Here is a 19,614-nt window from a genome sequence, read left to right on the forward strand (position 1 = left end):
ATAGGATTAAGAAACTGAAAAAGTGGCCAAAGTCCACTAGGGTTGTAGAGCCATAGATAGATGTAGATAGATTCACAAGATGAATCTGAAGAAGTTGCAATCGTAACATCAGCTGCTCGCCATCTGTCATCATTTTGGCGTTACTCGACCCCAGCTGCTAGTGTAGTGTTATCAAATAAATTTGCAGTATTTTAGATGCATAGTCTGAGAAGAGAACAAGTGTCATTAAAATAAGTGAAATTATAATATGTTCACAAGAGCCTGAGCCAGATCAATCCAATCCATACCATCCCATCCTCTCTCTCTAAGATCCATTCTAATATTGTCCACCCACCTACGACTTGCTCTTCCCTGTGGTCTCTTCCTTCTGGTTTTCCCACCAATATCCTATAAGCATTCCTCGACTCCCCCATTCGTGCTACATGCCCTGCCCACGTCATCCTCCTTGACTTGATCAGTCTAATTATAGTTGGAGAAGAGTACAAGTTATGAAGCTCCTCATTATGCAGTTTTCTCCAACCTCTTGTCACTTCATCTCTCTTGATCTTATAATATTGGCAATATTATATTAAAACATCGGAACTATTTATGCTCTATTCTGACTTATATGAGGTCTGGTCTACGAAGAACATCAGAGAAATTCTGGTCAACATGCATAAATTAATTTTGCACAATCATAGGAACTTTATCGAACTTCAATGGCTGTGTGATACAAAACGAGCAAACTGGTGCAAATTAGGGAATTTCCTAATGGAAATGTCACTCTGCATAAATTGGATGTAAATGCCACTTCTATTTCTGAATGGAAGTAGCCCGATAATATCGCATTTAACTTTGGATTGCACGAAACAGTGATTTTTAACCTAAATTTCAATTCATTAATATGCAACACGTATTGAAGATTAATATGAAATTGTATATTCTAATATATATATATATAATGTAATGTTAAGATATTTTCATTAACTATTCCGCAGAAGTTTATTTTTAAAATCACAATAAATACATTGGATATTTTAGATTTTCATTCTCATGAAGATTTACGTTAAGACAACAAGCTCACTATCTTATGTGAAATAACGCCGTGTAGTCTGGTAGAAGCTTACCGATGTTTTAGAAGAACGTACTGCTTCCTTCTTCAGGATCGTAAGGCAAACCCAATAAGCAAATAAGAAGGAGAGCATTGAATGTAGAGTTGATACGTTTTTGTTCCAAATCATGGTGAACTCATCTGAGTTCATATCCTCTGTGTTCTGAACATCCTTACTATGCAATCATTCTCGATTTAATAGTCCTAGAGTGTACAAACATTGACAGTCCTAATTATATAATATTCAATTACAAATTATCTAATCTGCCTTACTTTCGAATATCCTGTTAAAATGAAGGGAGATTATTAAAACGGTCTAAGAAAAAGGGCAACGCTATTCCTGTAACAGTCCGTGAAGGCCCATAGGGCTGTGATACGTCAAGTCTCCCACATTTACTAGACAATCGGCATACAGATGGCGTTAAGGTCGTCAGCCTTACGCACCGGCCTCCTTTTACCCCTCAGGAAAATTCCTGGTACTCTTTTCTGTTAGAAGCTAAGTTGATCCCAGGGCCATAGTGAGGCTGGAAGGATTAAGCAAGTTGAAAGTTTTAATGACATCGGGAATCGAACCCACGACCTTCCGGCTTGTAGCATAGTGCCTCAACCAACTATATTAACTGACGGATATCTGTCTTCATGTTTTAACGAAACAAAGATGAGAATAATAATAATAATAATAATAATAATAATAATAATAATAATAATAATAATAATAATAATAATAATAATAATATTTTATTGCTAGTGGGGTGGGACTAAGTCCCTTGTACTGGCCTATTGTACCAGCCCCAGATGACAGGTGAGGGTGATTGTGGAGCAATTGGTTGAATGAAGATTGGCAAGGGAAACCGAAGTGCTCAGAGAAAACCTGCCAGAGCGCCACTTTGTTCACCACAAATATCACTTGACCAGACCCGGGATCGAACCCGGGTCGCCGCAGTGGGAAGCCGGCGATTAACAGCTTGAGCTATGGCGTAATAATAATAATAACAATAATAATCTAATCGAGTTCTGTAGAATTCAACATCTTGTGAGAATTAGTCAATGACCAATAGATGTTATATCTTCATATTTCTACAGGATATATATTAATGAATTTGTATTCTCAGAAAGTGTCATGAGATATATACATATTTATAAAATTTTCATTGTCAAAATAGCCTCACAGTAATAACATTTGCGGGCCTATATACATTTCGGGAACTAGAATCAGAATAATCAAATAGCTCTTGAGGAACCGCAAAGGGTCATTACACTTCTAACCGGGCCACTGTTCGTGAAAATCGATAGTCAGACGGGGCGGCATTGGCACATCTGGTGCTGCATCCAATTTCCGAGAAATATTAAAACCGCAGCTAAAATTCACTTTATATGCTTGTTCTGAGACGCAGAAGAACGCCGCAAGATGCGAGGGCATGCAAAATTAAACATAATACTTTTTGACATAAGTTTGGATTTGAAATTACTTATACGTTTTCATTTTATGAATATCATAGATTAATAGATTTAAGTTTTGCGAATATATTTGTTACCTAAATCATAGCTAAATAATTCGATTTAGAACGTCTCATTTCCAATACCGTTTAACTTGCAAAGTTACCACTGAGCTTAATAAATTAAACAATACGGCATGTAGGCCTGTCACAGTGACGTCGCCGTCTGAGGCATGAAATGCCTTCGCCAGATCGAACCATAGGGTCGTGGATAGCGGCCTCCGTAGTCTAGAGGTAATGTTCCCACCTCATGACTCGTGGTACGCGGGTTCAAACCCGGCGGAGGTCGTGGAAATTTAAGGGCGGAAAAATTCAGGGAACAAGTCCTCCGGGAGGGACTTTAAGCTGTGTGTCCTGTGTCGTAGCTTTACGGCACGTAAAAGAACCTCATATCTCCAAAGGAGGTCACTGAGCCAAATTCAAGGACGTTTCCCGCCCAACAGTAGTCCCTAACGCCTCTGATAGATGGGGGAAGCATTAAAGACACCACCAAGCAAGTGGAGGCCGAACTCGCTTGCTCGGCGGGACTGATGGTACGCACCAATATCAGTAGGGTATAGAGACTGGTAGAATATCATAGAGGGAAGCACAATGGACCAATATTAGTCTAAGTGCATGGAGAAACCCACCCTCTCCAATAACTAACTAGGGTCGTGGCTTCGAATCCCACTCAAATGATGGATCTTTGTTTGCGTTTATTCTGTGTTTGTGTTGTAATGTTTAGGTAGCGGCTTTGCGTCTGGCTGATCCCCCGTCCAAGGAGTCCTACCGACTATCTAAAATTAAGAAACTGAAGTGAAACGGAGCGTTTCACGGATGTCCTTTGTTCCAAGTGGGAGCAACAGGAATAGATAGATAGGTAGATAGGTAGGTAGGTAGGTAGATAGATAGATAGATAGATAGATAGATAGACGCCATGAAGACTGGGGAGTTGAAATCGTTCTACCATTCTTAACCTTAGAACTAGATGGAAGTGAGTGGTCAACTTCATGAGTGTTCAGCTCAACCTCTGTTGTAACAGCCCCTGGTAACCGTTGTACCCCAGAGCCGGTCTGGAAGATATGGAGAAGAGAGAAACCTTTTGCTCCTACCGCAACTGAACTTCAACTCCTGGGTGGTCCAGACTTCAATCTAATCGTTATACCGACTGAGCTATCCAGCCTCACACCATTTAACCTGCACGCAAGGGTATAGACGGCTAATTAATGACTGGCAACCTTGCACAGTTAATCCACGTAGCAAACTGACTGTTGCCGTGATATGATGACTTGCATTTTGGAGACACTCGGTTCAAATCCCCGCGTAGTACACCGAATATCTTGACAGATACTTTCGCCATTTTCCTCAATGCCCCAGGTGAATGCCATGACAGTACCTTGAAGTATGCCACCGCCGCTTCTACCTGGGTTTCTCAAGTTCACGAAACCGACAATGCTTTATATCATTCGACGCCAGATAACTGCTTCAGTTGACAGAACATCGTTAAAATCTTTGAGCCGTCGTTAAGAACATTAATCTCACTGTGGGTGATAACAGCGCTTCATATTAAGTGACGTGAAATTGTAACAACAAGACATGTTAACTATGTTTTTATTATATATGCTTTTAGTATGTATGCCTATACTTACCTGCAAACATAAGTTCACGTTTTAATGAGTAGACACTGCGTTTGGATTGTTAATTGAATTTATTTGACGCCTACAACACATAACTACAAATGATTACAACATTATGACTAGTTACACACTCTACAAATCAATACAACTTCAATACACACATAGTCAGCTGTTTGTTAATCTATCGTTGCTTCGTAGCGGCGTCTAACCATGATAATTCCCACAGTCAACCACGAATGGCCACTGCTAAAGGCCGTCTCCGACCTGTGACTTACTTCGAGCCATAGTTAGCGAAAGTCAAATTTATGTTACAACCGACAATCAATCAGTATCAACCATGGTGTCAAGCACCCATTTGGGTCCAATAACAGATTTTTATTACTGTCAGACTTTTGCAGGTTTGCCAGTGTGGGGCGCCCACTGTGATGAGAGAACGGCTGTTGGCCCTCTCCATTCATTGGTGAATAAACGACTTTACAGCGCCGTTACCTAGGAACGGCCGTCTATTCTTGTTCCACCATTCCGGCTTTCACTCATCATGTGACAATAACACAGATTTCCTTAATTTATAATACGCCGCCCGCAATATTAATAGTTTCCATTGGCCTTCCAGTATTATGAACGCGAAGACTTTGCTTTGTGAATGATCATACGAACACATATCGTACATAAGAGAACTGTGCATCCACCCGAATAAAACTTCACAGTCAGTAGTTAACTGCAGGCATAGCTAATTTTACGAAGCTACTCCATGAAGAGCCGCTGAACTGAATAATTTCATAGCTCAGTACTTCTGTAGGACGAAAGAGAATCCCTTGAAACCCTCTAGATGCATCCGTTCCTAGCAGTCTGAACACGCATGCGCTGGCTAGGAAAATGCTGCTCTTTTTATAATTACTTCCTGAACTATGAGATCATTTACATAGCTATCACAACTTCCGCAGTTACATCCTATAGACGATACCACATATAATCAGCGAACAAACGAGAAATTATGAGGGATATGGAAGCACGAGAAAATGAATCCCAATACAGCCTTGTATACCAATGAACCTAGGCGAAATTATTGATTCCTTACTCTGTGTCGCCCTCATATAGGTTTATTGTGCTGGAAGTTTGGCGAAAGAGCCTGCAATTCCACTGCTTTCTTCTGAAACTTCCGACACTACTGAAACCTGTCTCTTGCCCCTCACTGGGCGCCTTATGACTACAGATCGGAACCAACGGTAGTTATGCGCAAGAAATCATTTTCTTCATGATGCCTAAACGCCGGAAGTAAGAAGTCATAGAATCATAACAGAAACGTACATTGCTAGACAACGGCTAGCTGAACACGGTCCCAAGTGTTATGCTGTCAACAAGAACACACATCCGTTTCTAGGCAGCGGTTTTTTGCGACGGTATGTCCGGGACAACGCAACTTAGCCGAAAAATTATCAAATTTTATGATATACGAATGCTTATTACCATGTTAAAAATCAATTCATTGGTCTCTGNGAGAACACACATCCGTTTCTAGGCAGCGGTTTTTTACCACGGTATTAAAGGTGTGTCCGGGACAACGCAATTTAGCCGAAAAATTATCAAATTTTATGAAATACGAATGCTTATTACCATGTTAAAAATCAATTCATTGGTCTCTGCTTTTAGGGAGATGAGTGTTTGTACTGGCGTTGACGATCCAACTTTACACGTTATAAGACACCACATCGAAGTAAATTTAAGTGTAGGGGAGGAAATATGAAATTTCCTGAACAGAACGTAGTCACTTTATTTATTTTGGGTTTGAATCTCGGCCAAGATATTGGATATTCTGAAGTTCCTGATTTTCCTCAGTCTCTCCAACCGAGTGATGGGACAAGCCTTCAACATGCTTAATTCCAAGTTTTTCCCGTTCATATTCACTACAGAGTTGCAAAGCGTGATTAAAAATTATTTTTCATCTGAAAACACATCATCCCTCTTTTTCACTTTTTTTTTTTTTCATTTGCGACACACTGACTCGGCGCCCAAACCAGTACATGTTGATGATATACGGTGAAAGTATAGTAAGCTAATCCGCAGGGCCGCGCCATAGCTCAAGCGGTTAGTCGCTGGCTTCCCACCGCTGCGGCCCGGGTTCGATCCCGGGTCTGGTCAAGTGGGATTTGTGGTGGACAAAGTGGCGCTGGGGCAGGTTTCCTCCGAGTACTTCGGTTTCCCTTGCCAATCTTCATTCTACCAATTGCTCCACAATCACACTCACCTATCATCTGGGGCTGGTACAATAGGCCAGAAGTGGCCGCAGTACAAGGGACTTTTAGTCCCACACCACTAGCAATAAAAAAAGCTAATCCGTTTAAAGTTAATCCGGCTGCAGGATAATGCGGATCTAATTTTGAAAAACGCTTAAGAATGCCGTCTTCTGGGATGTGGTGACGTGTAGATCTTGTGTGAACCGACGTTTCGGAGGAGGAAAGTCAGTTCACACAAGATCTACACGTCGCCACATCCCAGAAGACGTCATTCTTCATAATAACCGCCATGAAAACCTCGTGTCTTGTATGAAAAATGTTCACAGTTGAGTGCGTACTTCAAAAGACAAGTGGCATTTAGGAAGACAGATGAGTCTCTTGTCTGTTCAGAAAAAGAACCTGATAGTTTCTTCAAACCTACATTATTGAGTTAAAAAACAAATTCTGAGTCTTCTATCGGTGAATAAATATATTGCCTTTTTATAGTTTTTAAATAAAGACTCTACAATTATATTTCTTTATTTCATCATCACTATTTATATCATTACATTTGTTTTTTTTTACCTTCTACCGCTATTTTTTGCTTCACTAATCCGGATGAATTCTCCCCCTAATTAATCGGGATTAACGACAATTTACTGTAATATAAAAATACATGGCTCAAGTTATGTCATTTCTAGAACTTATCTTACATTACATGTAAATGGAATCTTCTTCTTGAAGTAATAAGGGTTTAGAATTGATTCGTACTTTATCGGAAAAAGCCCGTAGCGCCGGATAATGTAAAGATTGGGCTTAAATTTGCAACGGAATGAAAGGATCCTGTATCCGCTTCATCTTAACGTTAAGTCTTCTTAAATGAAGTACTATCAGTGTGCATGAACTTAGTATTTCTGCTATACCGAGATTTATGAAAGAGACTAAACCAATAATGACATTCTGTACAACGCGAGACGAGCTCTCTACCTCTCTCATCCTTTCCATGAGACAATCTTAGAGCAGCTTCTCAAATTATTCTCATTTCCGAGTCTCCAACGTGGCCACAGGAAGACTTTTTAATATCCCTAAAAGACATTGGCTTACTTAAGGATCGTAACCTGTAATCGTCTTTTAATTAAATTTGAGTAATTAAAGGAACGTACTAAGGACTTATCCTCGCTACCTGTTTTCCTTCTGGTTCCTTGCTCGGTTTAAGCTTCGACACTGAAGGCCATATGTTCCTCCGAAACGTCGACTGGTCCTCAGCTGATTATACGGCGTTTTATCCCTGCAGATAGTTTCAAGAACTAAACTTCCACGACAAGAATATTTATACAACATATAGCTCACTCTGGTACTGTTAGGAAATTGACCAGTAATACCTGCTTTTAGCTACATGTAGACTTTAATTAGTTTTTGAGACAATTTTTTAATATTTTGGGGATTTTAGTACAGATATTTTGTCATCAGTATTTTCCTCAAAATTACAGAGAATATTTATGGATATATATACATCTACTCCCCTATAAGCCTTCATGGCATAGTGCTTAATTTGTTAAATACAGGGATAATTTTACTCTTACGTAATGGTGGAGGATAATAGTGAGATTAAGGCTCTCATATTCACAATTTATAGTCTAATATGCTTCACGTCTTTTCATTTTCTCTAGACTTTATTTTTGTCAACTCGTATATTTTGGACTATAGAATACTTCTGCCAAAGGGTAAATCTGTCCCTGTGCTTAACTAATTAAACACTACGCCATGAAGGCGTATGAGGGAGTGGTTGTAAAGATCCACATTTCACTCGTATAAGGAATACTGTATTTTAAATAAAATGCATTAACTCTGCAGAACATCGTGTTATAAACGTTAAATGAGTTCATTCATTCATTCATTCATCAATGGCTCTACAGTCCTTCGTTGGGCCCTGACCTCTTCTTCAATTTCGTAACTTTTACATAGACCGTAGAACTCAATGGACGAGTAATCAGCCCGTCGCAAGGTCACTACCTACACAGGACAACCAAAACACAGAATAAACACACAAACAGAATTCTATGCTTTGAGTGGGATTCTACCCACGATCCTAGCGTTCGAGCGAGGGAGGATAGTTCATGCCTTAGACCTCGCGGCCACCGAAATAGGCGTTAAAGGAAGTTACATTCTGAAATATCCCCCAAAAATGGTGTATTCCTAGAAGCAAGGGAATGTTCTTTTCGTGGAGGAGATCTGCAAAGTGGATAATCCAGGGGGGAGGTCTCACTTCTAGACACAAATCACGTGCTAATGCTGGAGGGTCATTAAGAAATTCCGGAATTAAGAGATTAAGAACACAAGGAAAGTGTATAGAAACAGTGCCCAACATAATCTTTAAATACGAGCTTGTAAACAACCTAATCTTCCTGTCCACACATCGCGCTCAATTAAGTATACACTATAATTCATGGGTGAGAAACTTGGTCTTTAAATCTAAGGGAAGAATACAAGACAGAGGGTTGAGAAGAATATTTATATAAAAAAAAGAAAATGCAGGAGAGTGAAGATATTGTACAATGAAAAGTTTTTGCCTGTCTCATGCTTGAAGTTGCTGTAGCTTACATCTGTTGCTTCTAATCGATGTTAGTTCTTTGGTTCTAATTTTAGGTGAACCACATTAAATTTCTTCGGGTTTGAAATAGAGAAATGCCGTTCGAAACTTAACATTCCGAAATGGTGTTCACAATTCATATGGGATCAGTGTTTCGAAGAAGGATTTCCGTGGTAAATTACCGAACTCTTTGGGCAGCATCAGGAAGTATAACTGATTAATTTGATCCTCAAGACCTTTCTGGGGATTACCATTCGATCACTCTATATATACATGCCTATTACTGCCTGTGTCTGAATGAAGCTTCGTATATAATAGTCGTCAAGATTAGTGCAAATATTTTGTGTTACTCGTTTTATAACAAAATTTCGTCTCTCACACACAGATAGGCCGGAGAATATCAAAGAAGTGCATAATAATGTAACTCTGTAAATATTGCTGCGTTTACACCCATTGCTAGGCAACGATTGGTAAACAAGTTACCGCGGAGACAAACTCTTGATAAACTGTCGATTGCTAGGTCACTGAACAATAGAAGAGACTGTTGTTTCTGCGTCGTCCGTTCCGCGCAGGAGATGCGCAGCCCGATGCCAGGCAATGCCTCTGTAAATACTGTTCAACCTCAAGAATAGAGAGACTGAGTTTTCTGCGTGGTCCGTGCCGAAGGTTTATAAGAAAAGTGAATGTAATGACAGACAAGTCAGTTGTAAGCTGGCTACGGGCTGGACGACAGAGGGGTAAAGAAATTTCTCTTCTCACCGAAACTCATACCCAATGGGTGAAGGGGGCTCTTTCCTGAGGGTAAAGCGATCGAGGCATGAAGGTGACCGCTCACCTCCAACTAATGCCGAGGTCAAGAAAATATGGATACATCCACTCCCCCATACTTCTTCATGGCGTAGTGACTAATTAGTTAAGCACAGAGACAACTCTATTTCAAAGCTATATGAAATGAAAAAAGAAATGCAATTTTCTCGGCGAAAGAAACTGAAATCCATTCATGTGCCTGGTCACAGTCTGAAGATATAATGGAATGGTTATAGCTGAAATCGATGCTAAAATCGCGGTATGGATTATCTGGCTCGTGTTGATAGGCAACGGCCGTCAAGACAGGAATTGCCAAGCATATGTTCTGGACACCGGGTCTAGATTAACTAAAATTGACCTAATTACTGATGATTAAATTTTCTTGTACTTTGTACCGCAGTGGGATTGAGGGGCCTCCGTATAGTAATCATCGTAAGATGACATCCCTTCCTCTCTTTCCACCCCTTCCTGCCTTCCTCCCCTTCCCCCCTTCTCCCTGCGTACTGCTGAGTTGAGCCAATACTTGTGTTTCTTAGACAGAACGCTCTCTAACAGCTCCCTTGAAACTGCATTCGCTTTAACTTTCCCAGACTTTTAAACTTGTAAGTGTAGCTCTTTCCATGTTTGTGTTTGTGCTTTTGTACCATGTTAGTTTAACATTGGAAATCTCATTGAATTAATTATTATCACCCAAGTTTCTATCTGGTAACTTGAAGCAGAACACTGGAAAACTACCCTTCCAGTGTTCTCCGATTTGAAGATGACGTCACGTTTATTCTAAGTTCAGTATGTTTGTCTAAAAGTTTTATAAAGTATACGTCTAATATTGACTTTTCATTTAAAGTCTCTCTCTACTTTGTATATGCTTAAATTATACAAGAAATGGCATTTACCATCACATAACAGGAAGAGAATAAGAGGCTACACGAGCTATAATTCAGTTTCTAGGACTAGTGGTGTGGGCCATGTGAAAAAAATAGAGATTGAAGGTAGGATACAAGGTATAAGTCTGATAAATTATACAAGGAGTAACTATGTGTAAGTTACGCTGTGTCTTCTGTGGCTGAGTTAAAACTAGGATGGCAGACAAAATGCAAATTGAGAACAGAGGATCCACTACCACGCTCTTGAAAATATAAAAGAAAAAAGTAGGAAAATTTTGTTCAGTTTTCCTTAATTTGTTAGGCCCTTTTACATTATAGTTGCTTTGATTTCAAAAAATATAATAAAGTCACAATAATATGTATGTTTTTTAAATTAAGGTCTTAAATGTCAGAATGATTTCATTTAATTTCTTAATCAGATCAAGAAATATCTTATTTTCTCAATGAAACCACAAATCATGCTGATATTATGGAGTCTTGGGTCAGAACTTCAGAATTATACATGTAAACTTAAGTCTAAGTACGCCATACTCCGTTAAGACCATTAATATGCTCATAGAGACAGAAATTTCAACACAACTGAAAGGCATAATTTCCATTTTAATTCTCGTTGAAACTTAAATATTCGAATGCTATAAATAGAACTTCGTAACAATGTAGGAACGCCATTCTAACATAATGAGAACTTATCCATTAGTAATATTATATTTCAGCATCCTGTTACACTCACACAATATATATGGATAAATACCGTCTCAAGTGCAACAAATTTTTATTGTAGTTTTTACTTCTTTTCCTCCTCCACACTACATGTTTCGGCCCTAAATGGCCATCATCAGGTGTGTATCACTCACGTAGCTGTTACACTGCTTTTTAAAATTTAAAATTACCAGTCTTTCTAATTGTATAAAATCTTTGTTAATCTACACGCGTCGATTTGATTTTTAAATTAGCACTTTTTAAAACTTAATTCAAGTTAAAATGTCTATAAGATCTCTGTTCTTTCTTTTTCAATTTTTNTAGAAAGACTGGTAATTTTAAATTTTAAAAAGCAGTGTAACAGCTACGTGAGTGATACACACCTGATGATGGCCGTTTAGGGCCGAAACATGTAGTGTGGAGGAGGAAAAGAAGTAAAAACTACAATAAAAATTTGTTGCACTTAAGACGGTATTTATCCATATATATTATCCATTAGTCTTTTCTTTAATAGCGCCTAAATTTTGTCAGTAACGATAAAAGAATCACAGGCATTTCCTCGAATTTACAAACATATCCAGTAAGGAACTGGGTCTGCGGAAACTACTAACATTGAACATCGCGCTCTGAATTATCTGCTAACTCTCAATATACTCATTTGTCTCAGCGACTTATACAAATTACAGGGCACAATGCAGGAAAAAGTAACACTGATAAATTCACGAAATAAAATACATTTGTATCATAATAAAGCAGGAAGTGTGTAGTTTAGATATTAACTCATTTAATCTATAATTAGAACTCTGAAAATTTAGAAAATATATTTTACTTAATTTTCGAGCCACAAGTTCCTGCTTATTACAGAAGATCCGCGTTTGTTGTGCTTATACAGCGGTATCTTTGTGTGGTGAAGTATCATTAGAATAATCAAGCCAAGGAAGATGAGATGGAAACGGCATGTAGCGCGAATGTGGGAGAGAAAGAATGCATATAGGATATTGGTGGGAAATCCAGAAGGAAGGAGACCACTGGGAAGATCAAGACGTAGGTGGGTGGACAATATTGAAATGCATGTTAGATAGGATGAGAAGGTATGGATTGGATTGATCTGGGTCAGGATATGGACGAGCTGATGGCTCTTGTGAACACAGAATTGAACATTCGGGATCCATAATATGCTGGGAAGTTCTTGAGTAGCTGCACAATTGGCAGTTTCTCAGAAGGGCTCAGCCCCATGAGTGAGTGAGTGTATGGCAGCTCACATGTAAGCGAACCTCACATTTCAGGCGCTTCACACTCAGTTTTCTTGCAACCCACGACATCGCTGTAACACGCCAATTCTTTTTGCCACCTGTGACCAGTTCACCAATTCTAATGGTAATGTTCGCTGGACTACACAGTCGCCCCTGTAAACGAGAGATGCCCACAGCACTCAACAACATGTTTCTCGTCAGATACTGTCGGGATTCTCTTCATTAATTTTCTGCACCACGAAGAAAAAAAGGAAAAATATAATTAAAGAAAATTGTAGGTAAAAACGTGCGAAGTAAATGTTTCTTTGTCCATCACCGCGTGTGGCTGCTGGAGGGATAACAGAAGAGTCCTGGTTTCTGGTATATAACGCGCTGGAGTTGGTCGAAAGTCTACTGACTCTTCGGAGGAACATGTTCGAAATATTAGTCAAGCAAGAAGCTGCCTTTTATTTTTGAGGCCTCAGGTTAGAATTTAAAGCTATCCAGGCTTATTTTTCTACATGTTTAGTCAGTTGCCTAGAATTGGGCTCAAACAGGCAAAGGAATTTACACCAGGCCCCTCTGTCAGAAGAACGAGGAACCTGCTGAAATTAAACAGAGATCAACGAAGATGAGTGGTAGGATTACTTACCGGACACTGCCACCTTAAAGGGCACCTTTTCAAACTGGGACTGACATATGACCCAACTTGTGAGAGGTGCCTATAAGATGAATAGGCCACACACATCCTGTGTGATTGTGAGGCCATGGCTTATTTAAGATTTTGTCACCTGGGTCAGTTCTTCATGGAACCAAGTGACTTTTATGACGCCCCCATAAATAAAGTCCTACATTTCATTCGAAGTGTAGGATTAATAAAGGGTTAATCCAAAGGGGAAGCACAATAGATCATTGAAGTTCGCGGTGCGAGGGCCGGATTTTATGACCCAGCCCTTACACATACATACTTACATACATACATAGTCAGTTGCCCCGGAAATGTAATGTGATACTAATTCAAAACGAGATATCGACAGTCGTTTTATGTAACCTTCCGCTGAATGCTATGTAAGTCACTTAGTTGAAAGTATGGTTAATAATTCAAGAATCAATATATCAGTGGACCACAACCTGTAATTACCTAACCCTTGTGCTGCATTTATTAATTTATGTGATTCAGATGTCAGTTTGAAGGGATAAGTCATATATTATTCAGTTGCGTCACTCAGTTGTTAAAGCACACCGTAACAGCCTATGAAGTGTACAATAGATGTTTTCATAGTTCTTTGTAGTTTATGAAGGGCCTTTACAAAAACTGCTGAAGCGACATTCTGGACTTACTCCTTAGAATTGTGGATTAGGGCAAGAAGGTGTATTCAGAACATATTCCTATTTCAGTTTATTGCTAGGCTCGATAAACTCTTTGCCATCTACAGAGAATATTGGCACCAATTTATGAGGAAGAAAAAGTTTACGGTCTTTCGATATTACATGGCGAATAAGGTTATTTAAAATATCGATTCTGTGCTCATACTGAAATTAAGCGATTCCATCAGAGAAGGTCTATACTAGTAGAAAACCTTTTAACCTCAGGAACTCTGTTACCGGCTTGTAACGCTTTTCCATAGCGAACATTCTGCACTGAAAATCTGCAGTTATATACAATGATATTACATGACCTCTTTCAACTTTGATACCTGCTAAAACAGACTTAAAATAAAGTTTTATTCTTTAAAGTTTCTGGATAGCTTCGAATTTTAAGCAGCTATATCCAATATGTTCATAACCCCTTGCACACAAATGTCGTCTGATATCACACCAGACAAGACATTGTGTTTCATATGGACACGCCCCCTTACGCGCCGTCCTCGTCGTGACCTAATTCTAAACACACCCCAACCCCTCTCGAAATGAGCTCTGAACTTAGCTCTTCGCCTCATAAGGAAGAGAAAGGGGGTGTGCGCAGGTTAGATGAAAGGGGTGATTTCATTACAGGCAACTTCAACGTTTCTTGTAAGTAGGTCTTATAGGACATAGCTCGAGATGTGCGTCGCGCAGATGTTGCTGTCGCAGCTACTAACAGTCACAGGGAGATTCAAAAGTAGTGTTACGAAACGAAGTTGAAGTGAAATTTCTTCTTACGAGGAAACACGATCTATAATTTGATAAATATGAATATTTTATTGTAAAAATTTGCCTAAGAATCCGTTCTTCATCTCAAGCTTCAAGTCATTAAACTCCAGGTTTGTATCTGATTTTGAATTTGGTACATATTGTCACGTATTTATGACTGCGTGATTAATAATAACGGGGGTTTCTGCCGGATGATTTGATTTATTAACAATTTCCTGTATAATATCAAAAGTAATTGCAATAACTCACAATCAGCTGACTGTCGAGGACGCTTCATTTTCATTCTTGTTCTACGACTCATTTCTGAGTCAGAGTTACTTTACGACTGGCTGTTTACCGCCAATCAGTTCGTCTTGGCGTCAGCCCCTTGAGGCCCACGACCAGAGATTCTTTTTCTCAGCTGAACTATGCCGTAATAGTCCTTATATAACATCCACAGGCGGCCAGCACGTAAGGCTGACAACCTTACTTCCATCTGTGGGTCGATTGTCTAGACAATGTGGGAGCCTCAACCTCTCACATCCTTATGGCCCTCCACTGCCCGTTACAGGGATACCTTTACCATTTATTACCAAGATATTAGAAACTGAAAAAGCACTGCTATTATTTTGCACGATCCTGACTTAGTTCCATATATCTCTACCTCTCGCAAATTTTCTTCCTAATATCGTATCTTACTTACTCTTCCGTTTAATCTCTATTTTCCAATTAGACATTTACCAGGTTAGATGTCCAGATGTCCACAGAAATTCTATAGACATGCCTTGTCTCTCCTATCCTAGCCACGTTATATGGAGTAGTTAAAATCCGACATTTTGTTGTTTTAATGACACAAACTATTTGTGGATTTATTGAATATGCATACAATTTAGCAAGACTGTATATATATATATAAAGAAACCAAGGATTTAAAATGGAATTGTTTATGGAATATTTTTATTCAAAACAAAATTAATCCCCTGGAGTAGAGTTTTCTAAGAAGGTAGTACTCCCTCAGGTAGTGAAGTTATTGCCCGCTCCTTATGGATTGAAATCACTGGTTTATATGCCGAGCAAGACCAATCCAGTCCACTTTCTCCTATCCTATTGATTTATTGCCGATTTTCACACCATCCTCCTCTCTATGCCTTGAATTTTGGATTGGTGTTTCCATATCAGATTTGTTACTACACTTCTCTGTGCACGTGTCCCATCCGTTTACATCACCTTTTTTCATCTTACTGGATGTACTGATGTCTGGTGAGGAGTACTAATTGTTGAACTCTTCAGCATGCAAATTTCTCCAAACTCCTGTTGATACTCCTCTCTTGGCTCCAAAGTATAAGGAACAATTTTTATTTACAGAGGCGTCGCATCCTCCGTCCAGCTCCTCGCAATGAGACGCGTGGGAATAGGAAATCCTGACACAAAAGAGGAGGCCGTGATGTGACGCGATGACGAGAGCCACGTGGCTGCTTCTCATTGGCTGTGTGCTCCAGGTCCACTGCGCCGTCAGAAAAGGTGAGCGGAGGCAGTTATCGTCATTATAATCGGTCTTTAGCTCCCACCGGAGTACAGGGCATTAACAAAGTGCCATCATCTCACGCAGTTCTTGCTGAGTTGTTTAATTTCTCTCCATGTCTTCCCAGTAGCCAGGGCTTCCTCTCGTATTGTTCTCTGCCAACTCCTCTTTGTTCTTGTGGTCTCCACTCCATAACCTCCTTCCCAACTGCATTTTCCTTTCGAAGAGTATGGCTAATCCAGTTCCACTTACGTCTGGTAATCTCTACAGTTATTTTTACTTCTATAGGATGAATTGACTACACCGTCAGTATGACTCAAAGGTGTATATATATGATGCTTTTACATGTTTCGATCAATTAATGACCATCTTCAGAAGGCAAATAACAACATGTTGAGGAAACTACTATTACATAAATCATGGTACATCAAGTTAAAAATTGTTCTAAGTTTTATAAAAAGATTCTAAATTAAGTTAAAAATGGCGAGTTTAATTATTAATGAAATTCTTAACACTTAAAATCTTAAACAGCTAAAATTCATGTCTTTTTGTCCCGTCTATCGACGGGGGTTTGGGTAGACTGCCGCCCCTGGAGATCTGGGCAGTGTTTTTTCTTCTTTATATAATTGGTCAGGAGTCTGTGTTTGTTGTTGAGCTGCTTCTCCTTTCGTTGTTTGTTAACTTTAGCTTTATTTAATTTGTCTGTTTCCATAGTTTATCATTTGTTATTATAACTGGCCATCCCACCTTTGCTATTTTACCGAGGCATCGATTTACAAAACGTGCTTTTCAGAGGCAGTTCAATCATGAGTAATTGTCATTCTGGATTCATCTTCTAAGTACAGTTATGTCTTCATACAGCCGCTAGCTTGTGAAGCAGGTGGCAAGTACATACAATAAACACAACGAAGTATTATGAGGCTAACACTAAATAGGAGAGGTAAAAGTAAAAATTGTCTCTGTGCTCAATTAAGTAAACGCTATGCCATGAAGATATTTGAGAGATTAAAGGCATAGAGCTGCACCATTCTTGACTTCGGCATTAGATGAAGGTCAGCTTCACGCCGCAACCGCTTTACGTCCATGGAAATAAATGTAATTGCTTATTGTCGGTGGCAGAATAGGGGCAGTAGGTAGAGTTGTGCTGAAAAACTGACAGTATTTTGAGAGGGTTTTGTGGAATATCAGAAATTTAAATTCATGTTAAAAAAATCGATCTAGTGTAGGTTTATTCTACAGAAATGATTTCGGAATGAAAATAAGCTTTTAGCTCGAACAGTCATTTAGTATCTTTTAAAACATGTTGGTGTTAATGATTGTGAGAATATGTGTTAAAAAATTGAAGCCGGAAATTTATGAAAATAATATTTAAAATTTCACACACACAATTTACCCGGTACGTAAAAACACGGTTAATATTATTTAGGATGATAATGGCTATGTATTCTGAGAATCATACGGAGCAGATAGACCGAACAAACGAAATTCAGAGTGTGGTAGGTTGTGAAGCAGGTGATGTAATAGAAATCATTTTGCTTTGATATGTTAAGATGTTATTTGTTTCGAAACTCGGTCGGGTCTTGGTTTTATGGCGGTCCTTTTCCGGCCTTCACAGACATATCCTCACTAAAAGCACCGACAAAGCGTTTTTACATTATGTCCATAACTCTACCCACACCATTTTTCATTTTGTGATAGGGCGATCAGTCACCCAGCTTGCCCATTAAGGGATCACGCAATGTATAATATCACCTAACGGCAAGACATCGACGTTGTCAGAGATTTAAAGCAGACCAAGCTGAACAAGACACCTGCGTGAAAGCAAGTGGCAATGTTGTAGAATGCGGACAGACTTCTGACACGAGTTCCAGATACAGAAACAAGAAGAAATATCCATGTCAACATATGTCTGGAAACATTAATTTATAGATGAAAGAAAAACTGTCGTGATACCAGCAGCAGTTCAGCATTAATGTCTGGGCAGGGATTATTGGTGTTTCGTAGATCCCCAAGTTTTTGCCACGTCGGCTTAGAGACAACCACTGCAGAGATTTCCTCTTACATGACCTGCCAAGGCTACTGGAAGATGTGCCACTGGTAGTCAGAGCACGAATGTGGCACATGCGCGATGGGGTTCCGGCCCATTTTAGCAGCGCTGTGCCAGATGTTTTCAGTTACACCCATCGTGAATGATGGACAGGTTGAGGAGAACTCACTTCATGGCCTCCATGTTCGCCACTTTTTAATCCTCTAGATTTTAACCTGTGGGAACACATAGGAGCCCTTGTGTATGCAGCTCCTGTTGACAATGAAGCAGCACTTCACCATCGCACTGCGCATGCCTGTCAGACTGTCCGCTTCTGCTCCGGCATGTTTAAACGAATGCGGCGGTCTGTGTTGAGACGTGTCGAGGCGTGCATTGAATCTCATGGAGGAAATGTTAAGCATATATCATAAATGTAATCTTTCAGCTATAATTCACAAATTAATTGCTCCATAATGTGTATATATTAACCGTCTTTTAGTGTACACAATTTCACTTGTCACTTCACACTACATGTTTCGGCATCATTATGCCATCCTCAGGTGTATTAATCATGTTAAACCATTGCACTGCTTGCCATCAAGTGTCCATTTATAAAATGATATAAAATGTGTGTTCGTCGTTGTTCAATAATAAAATTTATATGTTAAAACTTGTTAAGATCTATCATCTTACATGTCGTATATCAAACTCGTGTGTAATGGCTTTCATCCGCTATGGGAGTCGTTCTTCTTATGTTTTAATTGTGTATATACCGTGTCTTTCTTATGTGGCTGCGTGCGTTGTATTGCTGGACGTATGTGTCCAACAATATAAATGGACACTTGATGGCAGGCAGTGCAATGGTTTAACGTGATTAATACACCTGAGGATGGCAGAATGATGCCGAAACATGTAGTGTGAAGTGACAAGTGAAATTGTATGCATTAAAAGACGGTTAATATATACACATTATGGACACGAATCAGTGCAACAGGACGCCAAAATACAACATAATTAATTGCTTCCTGGCACATGTTGATATGCATATCTTTCTTATGTTGGTATGTGGGACCCGTGCCAATATTTGGTTCGCAACTTTCAGTACATTCTACATAGAATAACTTAATCTCAGAAATGTTTAAAGAAATCGGTTCCTTGCTGACAAAAATAAAGCTGGGTCCTCGTTACAAAAATCAGTTCCTTGATGCTCTTTATGAAAATAAGCGCTTTTATTCTGAGAAGCATATTGAGAGCATAAACATACTCTGTGGGGAAAATGGGGAGCTTTTCGATGTTAATTCAGGTGGTATAAATAGCAGCCAATGTG

The 19,614-nt window shown here is 39.3% G+C and overlaps 1 protein-coding gene across 1 annotated transcript in view; it reads left to right on the forward strand.

Annotated features, from left to right (window-relative positions):
- Positions 1-16,108: 16,108 nt before the first annotated feature.
- LOC111870260 (peroxidasin) overlaps positions 16,109-19,614 on the forward strand; it is a 385,708-nt gene continuing 382,202 nt past the window's right edge. The window contains exon 1 of the mRNA XM_023862384.2: positions 16,109-16,260. Coding sequence (XP_023718152.1) covers positions 16,194-16,260 — 67 coding nt within the window. The 5' untranslated portion in view covers positions 16,109-16,193. The remainder of the gene's footprint in view (positions 16,261-19,614) is intronic.

The sequence above is a fragment of the Cryptotermes secundus genome, unplaced genomic scaffold (genome assembly GCF_002891405.2).
Source record: "Cryptotermes secundus unplaced genomic scaffold, Csec_1.0 scaffold94, whole genome shotgun sequence".
In the NCBI taxonomy this organism is placed as follows: Eukaryota; Metazoa; Arthropoda; class Insecta; order Blattodea; family Kalotermitidae; genus Cryptotermes; species Cryptotermes secundus.